This window comes from Dama dama, chromosome 11 (genome assembly GCF_033118175.1).
Source record: "Dama dama isolate Ldn47 chromosome 11, ASM3311817v1, whole genome shotgun sequence".
Taxonomy (NCBI): domain Eukaryota; kingdom Metazoa; phylum Chordata; class Mammalia; order Artiodactyla; family Cervidae; genus Dama; species Dama dama.
The window spans coordinates 60,006,550-60,025,991 of record NC_083691.1 but is presented as its reverse complement, the minus strand read 5'-3'; the positions used below and the strand labels follow the sequence as shown (position 1 = coordinate 60,025,991).

Below are 19,442 nucleotides of genomic sequence, written 5' to 3'. Positions count from 1 at the left end.
TTGCTGTATTTGCTGACCTATTATCCTGTGACTTCAAGCTACTAAATAAATTAAAAATAAAGCAATGTGACTTCAATGAAGCTATGAATGCCAAAGTAACACAACATCTGAAGGTAATTTCTTAAAGCTTTATATATGTTTCTGTAAACGATGGAACTGTGAAACAAGTAAAATATGTGAGATGGAATAACACTATTTTGAATTAATCATGTAAGTATATATCTTCAATAAAATTTATTCCACAGATCAAGCATCAGTTCAATTTAGGTGGTGCTATAATTTGTTATATGAAAGATATTTAGGAAAATACAGTATGCCATAAAACAAGGAAAAGGATTACTTTCTACAGATGATACCAAAACAGACCAAAACTTAGAAAAACCACTGGAAAAGATGGGAAAGCTCACCAGTTATAAATTAGCACAACCCTTGTATAAAAAAATACAGTCAAGGATAATGCAAAAATAGAAAACTTCAAAGTCATCTTCTTAAAAATTACAGATGCACATCTTGAAATATTAGCAAATCAAAAGTGTAACTAGAAGAACAATCCCAAAGTTACTCCAAAACTGGAGGGAGGGTTCTGCATTTCAGGATGGGCAAGACTAGCACAAGTTACAATGAATTAAGAGAAAATTCTCATGGTTATATTAATAATAGTAAAAGTAATAGTAAAATAGAAGCCCTTCCTTTAAAAAAACACTAGACATCTGGAGGGAAGGGCCAGGAAAGACATGGCCAGGTGAGCAACAACCGTGCAACAAAGGACTCACCCTCCAGGGGTGCCCACTTCTGTAACACAGTCACTGAAGCCTCCTCTTCTCCTAATCTTACCTTTGGATCCAAAAGCAAAATCCCCAGAGTTACTGGAAGCCAAGTCCGCAAATGACAGCCCTGTGCCACTTCCGAATCCAAATGCAACTGTTTTGCTTTCCACTGGCAAAAGGGAAAGAGCAATTTAATATTTCATTTAACATATGTCGAACATCAAAGATTTACCCAGGACCCAAAGGGAAGGGGTGTATGTGTATATGCTGGGAAGGGCGTAGGACCTGCTATACTACTGATGCAGTGGGGTGGAGTAAGGAGTATTTTTAATCTAGTTATTTCTCTGAAGAAAACTTACAAGTTTACAGGTACTATTCTCAATGAACAATACACCAGAAGCAGCATGTTCAAAATCATTTTAAAAAAATGAGATGTAGATCTATACTAAGTCAGACACAGAGCTACACAACTTCTGCTTCACATGGTCTAGTATCATCAAAACAAACATTCATTCCAAGAAGGATTTCAGGAAATATCTATGTAAAGATTCTGTGTTCGCTAAGAGAATTGAATTCTCTCATGCCCCTTTGTGGAGAAGGCAATGGCAACCCACTCCAGTACTCTTGCCTGGAAAATCCCATGGATGGAGGAGCCTGGTAGGCTGCAGTCCATGGGGTCGCTGAGAATCAGACATGACTGAGCGACTTCACTTTCACTTTTCATTTTCATGCATTGGAGAAGAAAATGGCAACCCACTCCGGTATTCTTGCCTGGAGAATCCCAGGGACGGGGGTGCCTGGTGGGCTGCCATCTATGGGGTCGCACAGAGTCGGACACAACTGAAGTGACTTAGCAGCAGCAGCAACATGCCTCTTTGTACATCTCAGTTTAAGAAAGGGAATTCCTGGATGTACATTCGAAAGTATCATCTCAGAACCACAGGTGTACCTTATCCAGAAATTCATGCCTACAAGGTTGCTATAAACATACACCAAATTTTACCTTGGCTTGTAGAATCTCCATCATTTTCCTTTCTAGTAGATAAATCCACAGGTTTGTCAACAGTTCCAGAAGAAACTGATGGTGAACTAACAGATTTGGTAGTAAACTCTGGCTCTTCAGATTTACACAAAAATGGCACAGTCACTTTAGTGTCATCTGTACACATACCATCGGCTGAGCTAGCTATGTTCTTGTCCTGGGATTTCTGCAAAGAGAAAATAACAAATAACTATGCCATTAAATACTGAGTGACAAAAAGGATCGCATACTCTTATTGTACAATAAGCAGATGACATGGAGTTCTGGACAAAGTGGAGTAAGCATACTTTTCTCTACACCATGTTACCGTACCTCCAGTCTCTCTGGCACCTGCAACTCAACTACACTGAAAAGGACAAAGCGAGCAGAAGTTGCTGGGAAGTGGATGGGAGCAGGAGGACCAAGAATCTTGAGACATGAAGCAATGTGAAGTCTACCAGAGAGGAACACTGGCTGAGATGCATGAGGCAGCCAGGTCTGGGGATGAGACCATGAATACCTCAGCCTCCAGGGGCCAGCCCATCCAGGTCCACAAGCCACAGCAGGAACCTGAAGAGGCACTGGCCTGAGCCAACTGCCCCCCGTAGTTGCTCCTGCTGGTGCTGAGCCACAAGCCCTGGCACATGCTGCTGGGGTGCTGCCAGCAAGGATGCAGGAACTGGATCCTGGGGCCCATCGTTCAAGTGGCCCACCCCCAGCCAACATGGCCAGTCCCTGCCTCGGGGGCCATCTCTGCAAGGACTGAGAGCACACAACCTCCTCTGAAACCCCACCCCAGGGCAAAGATGGCTTCTGGAAATGGATGGTGCTGAGCCAGAGGATGGCTAGGCAGAGAAGAAAAGAGAGGTTATGACTGGGCCCCCTCGCTGACCTGCTTCCTACTGCTTACAGGGTCGTCCCAACAAAAGAGTACTGAACCTGAGTGAAAGGGTTTCTAGTTGGAGCTGCTGGACGGCATCAAGAGATTTTTTCTCTGACTGTCCCCTCATTATGGCATGTGGTCCCCAGGTATAAAAACAACTGGAGAGACAGGCAAAGTGACATCAGAAATCCTGGCCTTACCAAATCCACTTTTAATCAAGACCATAAAATATGTCCTCTGAAGAAGACATATTTACAGTAAACTTCTGTGTTTAACTTAGGAAAAAAAAGCCTCTCAAGCTCTGAGGGACAGTCTGATAGTAAGAACCTGGTGAGTTTTCTCCTGCCCCCACACATCAACCCACATCCCAGCAGGGGTACAGAGCTGTCCAAGAAACTGGGGCTGCCAACAGCACAGATAGAAAAGCATCCAAGAAGAGTTGGCTCTCTTTGGCCAGGGATGGGGAATGTCATGAAATGATCTGTTGAAAGATCAGACAAACTCTGAAAAGCTTCTAACAATGTTCCAAGAGGTAAAGACAAATATGCTTAAGACAAATGAAAAGAGAGTTGTCAGGCAAACAAATATAAACCATAAAAGAAAATCCAACGGGAATTTAGAATTGAAAAATACAACAGAAATTAAAAAACCACAGAATGCCCCATCGAACTGCAGCAGCATACATTCCTCTCAAGTGCATATGGAACATTTAAGACAGACCATGTTCTAGGCTAGAGAACAAACCTCAGCAAATTCAAGAGAACGGAAATCATACAAAGTATACGCTCAATCCATAATGGAATTAAACTAACATTCACTACAGAAATACAGCTAGGAAAAAAATCTCCAAATATCTGGAGATTAAGCATTACATTTTTAATAAACAGGTTGAAGTCTCTGGACAAATTAACAGAGTCCATCAACACTGATCCATGGACATTAAATAGGCAATACATGTTAATGACCTTCTCAACTCCAGGAACACTATTTTGCCCACAAATGTGATAATGCAGATGAAATGGACCAATCAATTCCTCAAAAAAAGTAAACTGATAGAAGAAACAGATAAAATGAATTGGCCTATATTTATTAGAGAAAATGTATTATCAATTAATATATCCTTGCAAAAAAAAAAAAAAGTACCTGGCCTGGTGGTTTCAGTGGTAAGTTCTATCAAATATTTAAGAAAGAAATATCACTAATTCCTACAGTGTTCCAGAAAACAAGCAGATGGAACACTCCCTAACAGAGTACATGCAACAAAAACTGACAGGAGAAGCAGATTTGCTGGGCAACACTCCTGTCAATAATCAACATAACAAGCAGATGAAAAATTAGCAAGGATACACTGGACTTGGACAATACAGCATCAACTGATTTGATCTATTTAAAAACCTGCTTTCCATGCAAAACAAAAAAAAAATTACATTCTTCTCAAGTGTACAATGAGCACCCACTGAAACAGTCATCAAGAATTCTGTAAGAACTGAAATTATACAAAATACGTTTATAGACAATAATGGAATTAAACTATAAATCAGTAACAATGACATCTGGAAAACCGAATATTCAGAAGAAACATACTTTTATCCAATGCATTTGTCAAAAAGAATGTCTCAAGGAAAATTAATAGTTTGAACTGAATGAAAGTGAAAATATCACATATTAAGACTTATAAGATAGAGCTAAACAGCTCTTAGAGGAACTTAAAATGTTTATTAGAAGCGAACTGTCTTAAATCAGTTAATTTAAGCTTCCACTTAAACTAGAAACTAGAAAGAGCAAAATAAAACAACATTCTTCAAGGATTAATGACAGTGAATGTACAATGTCCGGAATACCAGCTGGTGGCAGAAAGGAATGGACTATCACTACACACAGTGACCGGGCCACATCTCAGAGGCACTGTGCTGAGTGAGAAAAGTTCATATTAGAGCTTACATGCTGTATGATTCCATTCATGCCAGTCTGGAAAAGGCAGAAACAGAAGCAGATCAGTGGCTGCAGAGGTTCTGGGTGGGGAGGGATCTGAACTGAAAGAGACAGTAGGAAGGAATTCTTTGGGGTCTGGAACTATTCTGTATGCTGCCTACGGTGGGGATTACAAGAACTCAGGCATATGTAAGAACTCACAGAAAACATACACACAACAAAAAGTGAATTTTACTTATGAACTTGAAAAATACAAATGAAAAAAGTCATTATTTCTTAATGACTGAAACAAAAGGAAACGATAGTCCACTCTGTTTGTGTCAAATGATTTAGGCTATCACAGTAGTATTATTTATTATAGCCAAAAAGAAGAAACAACCCAAATGGGCATTAAACACATGAACGGATAAATAAAATGTGATAAATTCATACACTGGAATGTTATTTGGCCATTAAAGGACCAAGTACAGATAAATGCTACAATGTGGATATATCACAAAAACTTACTAAATAAAAGAAGCCAGACACAAAGGACCACATATTATGATGTTTATATGAAATGTCAGAAAGGCAAATCAGAGACAGAAATGGTACATCAGTGGTTATCCAGGCCTAGGGGAGACAGGCAGAAATGGGAAGGGTGATGACTGTTAGAGGTTAACAGGGCTTCTTTTGGGGATGATGAAAATGGGTGAATTAAACAACAATAAATGTCACCCCCGAAATGCTGACTAGATTACTTGGGAGAGGAATGTCATAATTCAGCTCCTAACACATCCTCCACTTAAGAGGCCATGAACAAGAAACTCCTGTAGACAAATCCAAAGGCTGCTCCCTCGTTTAGCACTGCACCCTGACCCTTGGCAGTCCCGGCACACAGTCAGCACCTGTAACCACAGCATGCTCAAGCACTTTAAGCCACGAGTGCGCATGTCAAGAGTTCATGTGGTCAGGAATGAATCAGTGTAAAGCAGGAAAGATGTGTCCTAAGAGGATATTATCTACATCTATCCACAGAACATTTTAGTTTAATGGCTGTTAGTTCTCTGTTTCACCTCTGTCTATCAAAGTGCACTCTCCTCCAAAATTACAATTCACTGAAACAATTTTTTTTCCCACCCTTATAATGACTTACCACATTTAGTTTCTGTGGCAAAAGGAGCCCCTAGGATTTTTATTTAAAGAATATTGTGTTACAGTATATTTTACAAAAAGATTTTAACTTATAACAATGTTAACACAACAGTCACTCAAATAAGATATTTTAATAGCTATGAACAGCACAGTACACTGACAAAAGACACTGAGTCCTGTGTACACTACAAGTAGGAAAAGAATAAATGCTGTACAACTCAGCATGTGCATCAGCGCTGAGATTACTTCTCAGTTCTATATTTAAGGCTTGAAATACATTAAAAAATATGTTTATTTTTCAGTTTTGCACAAAGAAAAGTGAAGCCATATTTAACTGCACTGTTCACTTAGTATGACTGGACTACATCTGCCAAGTGAATGACCGCATGCCAATGCCTCCAGCAGCAGTGATTAGAGGTGACTGACAGAAACCACACACTGCACTGCCACTGAGACAGGGAAACGGCCCAGTGACGGAAATACACTTCGGATTCAGCACAGCTGAATGCAGAAACTTTAAATAGTACCTCCACAAATAAACCTATCTGGTTATAAATGAGGGAGGGCTGTGTCTACGTTAGCTCTTGTGCACTGACGAACAAGTTTACACCTACAGAAGAGCCGGCACAGCCTTGGTGGACAGCTGAGAGAGCAGTCTGGCTACTCCTCAGGGTCAAACGGACAGTGAAGGGCAGTAAGTCTTCCACAGATCAGGATGCATGCTGGCCATCTCACTCTCTTCTCATGTATCCGTTAAAGAAAATACTGCATTCCCAACTCCAGGACCTACTTTATTTTTACCATATTTCCAACAATTTTTAAAAAAGTATTTCTTGAGGAGCAAGGAACCATTCTGATTATGTCAATATTGTAAAAAATTATAAACAACTAGCATTCTAGTTTCTGTGGAACACAAATTCAGACACCAAGGTGCTGAGAACTATTAAAATGACTATACTTGAACTAAGAAAGTAGTCAAATCATGAGCTTACAAAAAGCAAAGTATACAGATCATTGAAACTAGGCTTCAAATGCTATTTCCTATCCACTCTGCCCACTCCAGAATCATGTAACAGGCACAAAAAGTGAAGCACTTAATTCTGTTCTTGGTATGGCAGTAGACCTTGTCAGGGACATCAGCATCGTCCATGCTACCACCCCAACTTCTCAAACCCAGCACATACGCAGCAGTGATGGGTGGGCCTTCTGGTCCTCTGCCCAGAAGACAGTTCCTCATCCTCTAGCCAGAGCTGACCGAGGCGCCCACCCACTTGCCAGATGCACCCTACTGTTACCATGTGCTAAGTAAGAACACTCTAGTTTATTGCATCAACAAAGGCGACTGAGCCAGAAGGAATGCCAGAGACAGTCTTACTTGTGCCTCCTGCACTTTCTGAAGCTCCGACTGAAAGTCTTCCACATTTCCATTGTCCTCATCAGTGTCACTGCAGACACCACAAAAAAACGTAGGCGGAAGCTTCAGAGTGTCTGCTTTTGCCTTCTCTTCAACTGTTGGCTTCTTTTCCCAAACAATAACACATTCTTTCTCATTATCTGAAAATCCAGGCAATGCAAACAAAGGAAAGTTAAGATAAAAGTAGATGAAGCCCAACCAACTCCACAATAATGGCCCACAATGTCACCTACATATTAAAGACCCAAACAATAAGACCCTGGATGCTAATGGAGAACTAGCACCACCAGAAGTGATGTTTTCCCTTCACATTATTTTTAAATATTTTAAATCACCAAGGCAAAACTGGAATTCACCAATGTAAGCAGATTGGGAGATTCCCTTAAACAGAAGATTTTTAAAAAACACTTTAAATTACTTGTTTTAATGTTACATACCTGTTAGATTTTCTTCTGACAGTCTACATGTTTCTGAGTCATCCAGATACAGTTTCCCATTGAGTTTCTTGACAGCTGTGTCGAAATCTTCATCTTAAAGTATAATTTATTAAATAAAAGAAATCGCAGTAACTTTCAGGAGATTTCCCAGTCAAGAATCTAAGAAAATTATCTGCAACTGCCCATCCACTCTCCTTTACTCCCTACATCCAAATAGCGACCAATTTCCTGATTCTGCACCCAAATGCCTAGTCTAAGCTGCTCTGGCATTTTGGGGCTCTGAATGCCTTTCTCCAGTTCCTACAATCCAGTCCTCTAAATCACTGCCCAAATGTCCTACCGAAATTATTTTGAGCCCATAAGCGCCTGCCTGAGAACTCAGATGGGGTCCACAGAGCTTTCCTACTCAGACCCCATTCTTGCTGCGTGGCTCAGCCACCCCTCTGAGACTCCGGGGAAATCAGAACTGCTTTCAGTCCCCTCAGAACACCTGCCCTGTTCACAGCAAACACTGGGGGAATGCGAACACACGAAGGCAGCTCTTCTAACCATGACATCCACTGACTGTTCACACACATTTAGAATCAACATGGACCTGCACCACCAGCAGGGGTGGGGGCTCCAGGAGACTTAAAGTAACTTCATGAGCCTCATTCACTACGACGAGCATGAACAGAATGCTCTACAGCAACAAGAGACTCACCGTCTTCCTCCTCTTCGCTGACGTAGTCTGGCCTGTTCTTATAGCAGAAAAATGTGGGGGGAAGCTGAAGTCTGCTTGCAAGAGCTCTTTGCTCAGGGGTCGGGGTTAGCTCATACACAATGAGAACATCATCATCAGAGGGAAGATCCTCAGGTTTTTTCCTCTCTTCCACTATAAGACAAGTCAGAAAGACTGGTAAAGACAAGGTGGTAGGTAATTAATACCAATATTGTAAGTAAAATAAAAATCCTGGAACTTCATTTTTAGGTTAAAATAGCATGCTGATGAAAACACACATTCTGATGTGGACACAGCTCATAATAACTGTGAGAGTTAGAAGCCTGAGGAAATGTTCTAATAACCTTAATAACCAGGAAAGAAATCCATTCTACTTTCAGTAACTAACCACTGAAGAAAATACTACTGATGGCTATAAATTTAAAAGGTATTTTAAGAGTGCTGCCATAACCATACTTGGCATACTAAATGGTTTAGCAAAATATCCATGCATTTGCAACAACTGAAAAAAATTAAAGAAATCATGAGCAGATATTAGTATAAATACAAAACTAACTCAAAGTCAGTACCAATGAGACCCTACAAAGAAAGCTAACAACTGCCAAGGCCGGTGAGTGATTAGAATTACATCCACTTTCCTGTATTTCCAAGCATGATAACATTAAATTAAACCTTTTACCCCCTGGGTAAATCATACTGTAAGCATCTAAGACAACATCTGTTTGCTGAAGAACCACGACCACCACCACCACCAAAAAGGCAAAAGATGGGGAGAAAAGGAACTCTTCACACAATAGGTCGTGGTCTATAAGAAAGGACTTCTAACAGAGCAAGCAAAGTCATGGAGTGTGGCTGTGAAGCACTGCAAGTGCAACCAGTCCAAAGTGAGATGTACTCCAAGTGGGAAAACACACACAGGGTTTTGAACATGTGGAAAAAAGAAAGGGGGATAATCTCATTTTTCATACTGATCAGAAATTGAAACGGTACTCTGGATGTAATGGGCTAAGTTGAATAGATTATTAAATTTAACTTCATCTGTTTCTCTTATTCCACCTGTTTCCTTTTATTTTCAAAGGCTGATACTAGAAATTTTTAAATTACATATACTGGTCATACCTTATTTCTACTGGATGATGCTGATCCAGAAAACAGCTCTTTTAAATGCTGAACCAGCCTTTCACTCTCCCTCCTTTGTTACAAAAACTGAGCATCAGTTCTTGACCAGGCCCCATGAGAGGACACTGTGAGACAGACTCCTGTTAATGAGATGGCCTCCTTGGGCCTCCGTCTCCTCAAGTCCCCATCTCTTAAGGTCCTATGAAATCAGGATGTTCTCGCACCTGAGAACCGGGCTGTGTCCCGCAGCAGCACGTCAGTGCATTTGCTCCCAGACCAGGGCTCTTTGGCTAGGGTCCACAGAGTCTGTGCACGAGTATGTACCATTCACACACACACACACACACACACACACACAGGCCACACAACTTTTCAAAGACTGCATCCTTAATCATAAATGTTAAGAGCTGCTGCAGTTAGGAGCACAACCTGTGTACTTTACAACTGAGCTCCTAGAAATCATAGGTGGTCACTTGATTACTACAGCTGTGTGGCATCTGAAACACAGCTGTCCTTCTGGGGGTGAGTCTTGGTCTCCACAGCCTGCTCCTGAGGGTCTCTCACAGAGCGCACTGCTAAGTCCTCCACTCCACTCCACTCCAGCATGACTCCACAAGGGGCCTGCTCTAACTGGGAATAGCGAGACACGGGGGAGCTCTTCCAATAGGGCAGACTTCCACACACAGGATCTTTGTCAACCAGGGAGCCTAGGTTCCCTGTGGTCCACATGTTGCTGCTACCGTGTCTGGACAAAGGCAGACAGTGATGGTTAGGTGACACACAGGTCTTCACTAATCACAGGAGAAAATGATGATGTACAAAACAGACATGGTAAAGACCACACAGATCCACCTCGAAATAACGGAGTACAACATGTGAGAAAACATGACATCCAAATAGGACAGCAGTGTTATGGGGTCACGAAAGCCTTGTCACATGCACGCTGCAGCATCAGGCACTTGATCTCATACAGCCAGTTACACTGCTGAGCACCAGCAGCTGCTGACAAGCAGACATCCTAGCATACTGCCAGTGCCAGCTCTGTACCTCTGTTCTCAGGCTGGGAGGAAGGGGTGCTGGTCCAAAAAGCCATTGGATTAGATTTAAAAAGGCTAAAATTAAATCCTAGAAAATAAAGAGTATTTCATTTCTGAACATTTTGAGAATTAAAATGAATGTAATTTAAAAATATAAAAGCCAGATTCAGTCCATTTACACCAATGTGGCTGTCCCACATATCCATCTATCCTATCCCAAGGCTTTCATTCTTTGCTCATTGCCAAGACTGCTCATGGCCAGACTGCCTTACCTAAAATGTGAGCATGCAGTACCGTCCAAGAGCATAAGGATAGTAACTGCAGAACAAACCTACTGAAACCACTAGCTTCAAGTGAACCCTCATGATTTGAGTGCTAGTGGCCTTAAGCTGGACCCAGTGCTGAGGTGAGTTCTTGTGCTCTGCTGACAGACATGTCTCCCTGAAGCCGACATCTCCTCAACAACGTGCACACACGCTCTCTGCTGCTGCTACTCACTCACCACTAAACCGGTTTAGGGAAGAAAACAACCCACACAGACATATTTTTGGAAGGAAAGTGGGGAGGGAGAGAGGGGGAGAGGAAGACAAAGTCTGCCTCATCTAAAGACCAAGCGCTTACCCTTTTCTGGAGTTTTAAACGTGTGGCTGGTTGAGAACTGCTCCTTCAGAAAAGCAGGAGAGGTGTTTTTGACTTTGCCGTCGGAAGCCGGTTTGAGATCAGAGTTCTGCGACTCCTGGCGACCACCAGGTTCCACTTTTCTCTCAGATCCACTCTGGGCTGCTGAACTGGCTTCACTACTGTTATTTTTCAGAGGTGTGTTAAAACTAAATCCAAACAAAGATCCAGTAGCAGAACTGTTGCCAAATGCAAATGGTTTTGACTTTTCACTGCTAAAAATGCTTTTAACAGACTCAGAACCAAATACAAACTTTGGGGGTGAAACTACTGCTTTTGTTGTTGTTTCAGGGGTGCCAGACACCCCGCCAACTTCTGAGGTTGTGTCTGCTGCATCATCACCCTGAGACAAATCAGTTCGTTCTCTGGTGGTTTCTTCCAGCACAGCGACAGCCATTTTCCCACAAGGTGACTCCCTGGGAGTGGTCGAACGAGCAACGTGAGGGGTTATCAAAAAATCTTTTTCTTGGGCCACTTTTGCTTCATCAAATATTTTCTTAAATGAGTCTGCAACATCCTGTAGTTTAAAACGAACAGCTAAATGTTCTATTTTTCTTTCTCCATCTGCAAAATCACATGCAGTCCACACCCACACTCTTTCGGTCCCTTTCATATTTTGCAAAGTCATGTCTGGAGTTATTCTGTGGTTGGCACAAAGTTTTAATACTTGGTCCCTTCTCATCACTATACGAACTTGCTTGTTTTCGTAGTTCTGTAAAATCTTTATATCACCAATGCCTCTTTCTTTCCACTGACCAGCATCTTTATCATACCTGTAGAGTTTGGCTCTGTGACTAAAAACAACTTGTTCGTTTTCTTCCCCACTGGACACCTCGACTAGATCAGGCAAAGGGACAACAGGCTCGAAGTGCTGTCCGTCTCTCTCCTCCTCCTGAGTGACATCAGAGTCTTCGTCCGTGCCCACTGAGGCCCCACTCTGATTCAACTTGCCAGGGGACTTGGACGGGCTCAGAGCAGACTTGAAGCTGAAGTTAAAGCCGGTGGTAGACTCGCCGAAGCGGAAGAGGTTTTTCCTCACAGGGCTGCTGGCCAGCGGGGAGGCGTGCACAGAGCTGCTGCTCACGCTGTCGTCCAGGGCGTCCTCCCTGAGGTCATAGTTGTCCCACTCCAGGGTGGGCCCCGTGGTCTCAGTGTTTGGCGCGCCACTGACATCGGCAGCAGTGGCAGCTTCTGCTCTGGAATCCTTACTGTCTTCCTCACTGACTTTTGTTTGATCGTTCGTCAAAAACGTCTTGAAATCTTTTAGCCCACTCTTCATTTCTTCCGCTCTCTGTATTAACTTGGCCGCCCTGCCAGTATCCACAAGCTTATGGGGAGTCTGCAGGGGAATGTCTAACAGAAGTCGCTGGCATTCCTCAAATTTCTGCTTGAATTCTTCAGCCAGTTCAGGTGTCTTGAATTTTGCCGCCAGCTGCTCCAGCTTGGCATCGCCATCAGAAAAGTCACTGGCCAACCACATCCAAGCCCTGTCTGAGCCGGACAGGGGCTTCAGGTGCATGGTGGTGGTGATCCAGTGGTTGGCACACACCTTTAGCACCTGTTCTCTCCGCATCAGCATCCGCAGTTTGCCGTTGACTTCGTTTTTGAGGATTTTTAAGTTCCCCAAGCCCCTTTCTTTCCACTGACTTATCTCAGCATCAAACCTAAATAATTTCACCCGCTGTGAGTAAAGAACTTTCTCATCTTCCTCTCCTGTGACCAGCTCCACTTTCTCAGGCATCTGGACGACTGGTTCAAAATGGATGTCGTCACTGTCCTCAGTCTTATAGGCATCATCATCTTTCTCATGGTCAGCACAAGCGTCTGCTTTATCAGCTAGTTTACTACTTTGTGATGAGAATAACTTCTCTCCAGCACCTGAAAATCCCTTGAAATTGGGGTCTTTTTTGCCAAACTGAAACCCTTCTCCTGAATTTGACTTGGCAAGATCTGCAAAGGTGAAAGTGCTGCCAGTCTGACCAAAGATCACAGTACTCCCGTCTTTCTGACCACCAGCGTCCTGAGCCTGACCACCAGTATCCTCGCCAAAGGACTTCTCAGTAGTCTTCTGATTTTCTGTCTCTTGAATGCCAAATTTAAACCCACCAGCAGACACAGGGACAGAAAAACTAAATCCTTCCTTTGCTGATTTAGAGTCTGTATTAGAAGAACTCTGAAATTTAAATGAAGTTGCATTTTCCTGATCCACATGCCCAAATTTAAATCCCTGTTCTGCATTGGCAAACTTAAAGGCTTTTTCTGAAAAGTTACTCTTAAATCCTGTTCCTGTCTGACTTGCACAGGAGTTACTTGCCTCAGCTGTGGAGCCCACAGGGAAAGTGAGAGGCACTTCTGCAGCAGGGTTCTGGGTTGGGTTAGATGCACCACAAGCCACACATTTTGGAGAACTTCCTTCATTTCGTATCATGCAAACATTGCAATCCCACTGTCCCTCCTTCTTGGCGAACAGCTCAAGTCCACTCTTTGGAGCCTTGCCTGTCTCTGAAGAAGCAGGTGCTGGAGCAGCAGAAGCTGGCGGATTCTGACCTGGGTTCTGACAGGCCACACACTCGGCCGTGCTGGCCTCATTTTGCACTGAGCAATCCCACTGTCCTTCCTTCTTGGTGAAAATGCCTTCAAATCCACTCTTTGGAGCCTTGCTTGTCTCTGAAGTACCAAACTTTAACGAGGGAGGTGCTGGGGCAGCGAAGGCAGGTGAACTTTGTTTCCGTGGAGTCTGACAAGCCTCACATTTCACAGAACTTCCTTCATTTGCTATCAAGCAAACACTGCAATCCCACTGTCCCTCCTTTACTGAAAAAACGGATTTGAAATCACTGCTGGCAGCCTTAGGAAGATCTCCCTGGCCAAATTTAAAGGAAGGTTGCTTAACAAGTGGAGATCCACTTTTGCTAGCAGGCTTTTTACTCTGACATTCAATGCATTGAGACACAGTGGGTTCATTTCTCACGAAACAAACACCACAGTCCCAGTGCCCTTCCTTCTTTAGAGTCACCAGAGCAGATCTACCAGGTGTATGTTCTGAGCTGGGTTTAGGAGCGGAGACAGTTTCAACTAATGGTGGGCCGAGAAGCTCCTTACTGCCTGGGTTTAGATTCTGGCAGGATATACACTTCTTAGCAGTTGCCATGTTCTTCAGTGAGCAGCTGTTGCAATGCCACCAAGACCCTTCTTTCTTTGCAACCTGAAATTCAAAATTCATAGTTATGCCATCAGATTTGTCAATATCCTTACTGTCATGACCTGTGGGTTCTTTTATAGTTCTCGTGGCCTGATGGGTGGTTGTGGCTACATTTGCTCCTGAGGCTTTCAACAGGCTCTGGGCCTCTTCAAACTTGCACTTGAAAAGGGCTGCCTCCTCAGGCGTTTTGAACCTAATGGCCAGCTGCTCTGGTTTGGGCGACTCATCAGCATAGTCCAGAGCATACCACACAAAGGACCTGTCTGAGCCGGCGTTAGGGGCAAGGGCCATGTCTGGGCTGATGTAGTGATTTGCACAGATCTTCAGCACCTGCTCACGTCTCATGAGCAGGCGGATTTTACCGGAGGTTTTGTGCCTGAGGATCTTAACATTGCCGATTCCACGCTCCTTCCACTCTCGGGATGCTGCATCGAAGCGATACAACTTTGCACGATTGCAGAAGAACTCCTCCTCATCCTCCTCACCAGTCCTCACTTCGATCTTGTCAGGAAGAGGCACCACGGGTTCAAAGTGAGGGCCATCATCCTCCTCGTCCCCCTGTGCACTTCCCCCGTCAGCATCGTGACCCTTGCTGACCGGCTCTGTGGCAGGCACTCCGAACAGTGATTTCCCTGGACTGTAGAAAGTAAACATATCATCACTGCGTCGAAAACCAGAATTCTTTGGCTGATTTGTACCCATGTTCTCAGTTAATGAAATTCCAGGCACATTTTTGCTTCCAAAATTGAACGTATTTCGAGGCCCCATGTTTTGAGCAGCTTTTGGTCCACTGTACCCATCTCCCTGCAAAGGTTTATCTGAAGTCAGCAGACCTAAGAGGCTTTCATTATTGTTGTAAGTCGTAGCAGGGGCCTGTGCCACAACCTGTGGTGAGGAAAACGTGAAGTCACCATCATTTGACTTGAAATTTGAATTAAATTTGAAAGGAGTCGGCTGTGTTGTATGTGCAGGTGCTGCCAGAGATGGCCTCATTCCTTCACCAGGCACCGGGTGAACAAAACTGGTTTTTCCAAATTCTAAAACCTTAGGTTCTGCAGACCTTGAAGCATGTGCTGCAAGTGGAGGTTTTGTAAAATAACCTGGTTCTGGCAAAGGTGGATTTGTGCTTGTCTGTTGAACATTGTAATTAAAGTAATCATCACCCCTGGGTGACAGAATTCCTGTCGCAGGAGACTCAAAACGCAACGGGGGGCCATACATGTCTTGAGAGAACATGCACGCTGATGAGCTCTGCACGGGCGGTGTGTGCATCTGCTGGGGGTAGCCGTAGACGTGCTGCTGAGGTGGAAGCCTGTTCATGCCATAAACCGGCCCCTGGAAAAAGACAAAGTGAACACTTTTGTAGGCTGTCCATAAAACTATAGCTTACCTTGATACAAACCAATTCTCACGAACCTCAAGCATGAGTATAAATACACCACTAGAGCACACAGTGTGTTCTTAAGACATTGCTACAAGGATACTTACAGCTCTAGTTCTTGGCATGTCCCAAAAATCGCCTTAACCAAAAACAGCACCTTACACATCTAATTCTCCTACACTATATCCGTAGAATAAATACCTTCCTCACTCCTAAACACAGTGTCCAATGATGTTGATAATGATGATGATGACGATGAGCACTGACAATTGTTCATGTGCCACTTGGGCATAGTTTCAAGTTCTGTGTACACATAGCATCTCATTTTAATATTCTCAAACCCTACAAACTAAGGCACTAGTATCATTCTAATACATAAGGCACAGAGAAGTTAAGAGCTAGGGCCTGGGTGCACCCAAACCCCAGTCTCTGCTGGGGCTGGTCTCCATGGACACTTGGTCACAGTGTCTAGGCCTGCGAGTGCCACCCACAGTGCTCCAGGGAGTGCATCACAGTCCTGCCTCTGTCACAGGACGATGAAGCTCCCACCACCACCACTCCTGTTCAAAAATATTCTAGATGTTCACACATATTGTATTAAAATTAGATAACTAAGAAACATACCTTCTCTATCCAGAGAGAAATTTAAAATATCTATACCTCATGGGACATTTAACTTTTAATGTTTAATTACTTCTTGAATTAATCTGTAGGAAGCCTGGACAATTAAAAAGGAGATATTTATAAATATAAATTATTCCTTTGTTACCTTTGTGGGAGTAACATTAGCTGCTGGTCTGAGTAGATACTGGGTATTATATGCTGGTGACTGACTATAACATACTGAATGGCCAGTAGTTGCAACTAAAAAAAAAAAACAAGAAAAAAAAAAAGAAAAGAAAGAAAACACTGTTAAAAAAAAATCTATGCTGCAAGTAGCACTATCTAGGCAAGAACTATAAATACAAAAGCAGTAGAAATCAAAGATTTAACTACACAGACTTTTAAAATTTTTCTATACATCAAAATACACCATAAAGATGATTATCAAATGACAAACTAGAACAACTGCCAAGTGTAACAGGAGCAGTGAGGGCAGTAGCAGGTGGGCACCAAGAAAGCCCCCACAGCGAGCACCAGAAGGAGCTAAGAGGAGTGGTGGGCCCCCTTCCTGAGAAAGAGGGGCTCGATATGAAGACACAGTCCTGCCACATCATGAATATGGGGGAGACAGTGGCCACAGGAAGGACTTAAGGAACCAAAACAAATGTGATGGCCTCAGGGCCACAATTTTGAAGTGAGGCTTGAAAATCTGCAGAATGACAAGGTTGCATTTTATATTCAAGCTAGCAACAACATTCAGGTCAAAAATCACCTGGCAAATTCATATAAAGGATCTCCAAAGTAACACAAAATCTGCTTCTTGGCTTAATAAACAGGCGACAACACGACTAATACTCAAGCTAGTGCCCAAACTATTTGCCCCACCTGCTTTGTGTACGTGTCTGTCACCAGGAAACCAACAACTAGAAGACACTCCTGTTGATGGTAAAAACAACCAACAGACTTTGCCTGATCTGGTCTATGAAAGTTTTACCAGAAAACAAAACAACTTAAAGATCATTTATAACTTTACGCAAGGAGGAAGTGGAAACTGTGACCCAAGAGGTGCTGAGCAGCCGGCTCTGGAAAGTCCTGCAAAGGCCCAGTGAGGGTAAACCAGGCCGCCTGTGCTCCCTGCACAGTAACACAGAGGCAGCGCCACTGGAGAAGCCCACAGCTGAGCAAGGAAACTAATGCGCTGCTTGCAGGGGCTCCTCTGAAACATTCCTGGGATAAAATAGGCAAAGAACACAGAACAAGTGGATGGATATATATGGGCTAAGAATTATAACATCTGAAATTTAACTAGTGACTTTATCACTGAGAGTGAAAGATAAACCTACCCAAAAAATCCTATAGAAAAAAAGCACCAAATGAATAGGTAACTCATGAAAGCTAAGTGTGCTAGACATTCCTAGTATTAAAAAACCAAAAATTTAAAAGCTGATATATTTTTGCTTTTAAAAATTGGCAAGGTTTTAATAAACCGATAATAGTTAATAACTGGCAAGAGTGTGAACAGACAGGCACTACCAGATCCTGGAGTGTAAAAAAAAAGTGTAAAAGTATAAAACTGGCACAGTTTTTCAGGAAAGCAATTCCCCAACACAAGAAATCTTATAAAACCCTGGAATCCTAGGATTGTGTTCACAGCAATAATTACAACACCAACAAAGGGAAATAAAAACCAGGGAGTAAAACTTGCAGAGCTTGTGTGTGATGGGGTCCTCGTGTTCATTAATGGTACCATCAAAGAATACTGAGTAGAAAAATGCTCAGAACTTAAAGTAGTATTTAAAACACATGCTTACTCATCTCTGAACAAAATGCTAATATAGTGAAAATCTCATAAAAAATTCCTTATGAATACAAAGAGAAAGGACCAGAAAAAAATGCTCCAAACTGGTAGCAGAACTCTATGTGACACGATTAGCTTCCAGTTTTCTTTACACTCATCAGTACTTTTGAGCATTTCCTTATTTGAGCTTACTGATGGTTTTCAGTCATCTACTATCAGCAGACAAGGGCCACCCTGGCACGTCTGGACCTTCACTAGGGAAACCGTCTGTGAGTTCAGGAGGGTGGTCAGGAGCTGGGACTCTTGGCTTGAGCCAGAGCTGCCTGCGACTGTGACTGTCAAGCAGCCCCCTGGGGTCTCCATTCCTCTCACCTGTTAAGTGAGGGTGTGCTGCATCTACACAGTCCACAGGGTACTTTCGAGAATAAAATGAGACAATGTGAATGTTATGTTCAGATGTGTGTTTAACAACCAGAAGACCTCCTATGCACAAAGAAGAAACAGAAATTGTGACCCAAAAGGTGCCCAGTGATAACCACACAGCATCTAGAAAGCCCCAGAGGAAGCCAGCCATGAGCCCGTACCCGCCAGTCAGGTTCAACATGGTGTATGGCACCTCAGGCAGGCAATGTTTAAATCTGGCAGGCTCCTCACATCCACACCTATGATTGACAGCATTAGTCTGACTTCACAAAGATCTTCTCTGTTACCTGTTGCACTTGAAGGACACTGTCATGAGAAGACAACAAGCTGCTCTGAGGAAGACCCTAGGGACCATCACTAAGGTACTAAACTGGGCCACACCATTCCCAATCTTTCTTTTGAACTAAAACCAATTAATCTAATTACCTCCATTTCAGGAATCTGTCCCACGTGAAAAACCCTGTCTTCATCATCACTCTGGCTGCCTGGGGGCACGTGGCCTGAAATCAGAGCACCAGAGTCTGAAGCCTCTACCAATAGCGACGTGTACAATAATGGTGTCACCTAATCTTCCAAGCCCATTTCATCTAAACATGGGAATTCATAATGGTATCTCCCACTCTGGGTTACTGTAATTGAATGAAATCACATACACAATGCACCCTGGCACACAGACAACCCACAGGGCAACTGCCTTGTGCCCTGTGGTTCACTGAATGTTTACTGCGTACTCTAAGTAAATGCCTGATGCGCACACACACAACCCCCCACCTATACAAATACAATAACCATGCGATGCAAGTGTTATTTCTATGTTTCAAATAGACGAACTGGCTCAGAGAGCTAATTACGAGTACAACCTAAAAATCCACTCTACCCTAGCTCAAACTCT

At 43.1% G+C, this 19,442-nt stretch overlaps 1 protein-coding gene across 2 annotated transcripts in view; it reads right to left on the bottom strand.

Annotated features, from left to right (window-relative positions):
• LOC133064859 (E3 SUMO-protein ligase RanBP2-like) overlaps positions 1-19,442 on the bottom strand; it is a 58,694-nt gene that overhangs the window by 4,788 nt on the left and 34,464 nt on the right. For both annotated transcript variants that reach the window (XM_061155359.1, XM_061155360.1), the window contains exons 19-25: positions 16,496-16,590; positions 11,087-15,680; positions 8,292-8,462; positions 7,589-7,681; positions 7,113-7,291; positions 1,771-1,975; positions 835-936 (exon numbers count right to left, since the gene is read on the bottom strand). In XM_061155359.1, the coding sequence (XP_061011342.1) occupies positions 835-936; positions 1,771-1,975; positions 7,113-7,291; positions 7,589-7,681; positions 8,292-8,462; positions 11,087-15,680; positions 16,496-16,590 (5,439 nt within the window). The remainder of the gene's footprint in view (positions 1-834; positions 937-1,770; positions 1,976-7,112; positions 7,292-7,588; positions 7,682-8,291; positions 8,463-11,086; positions 15,681-16,495; positions 16,591-19,442) is intronic.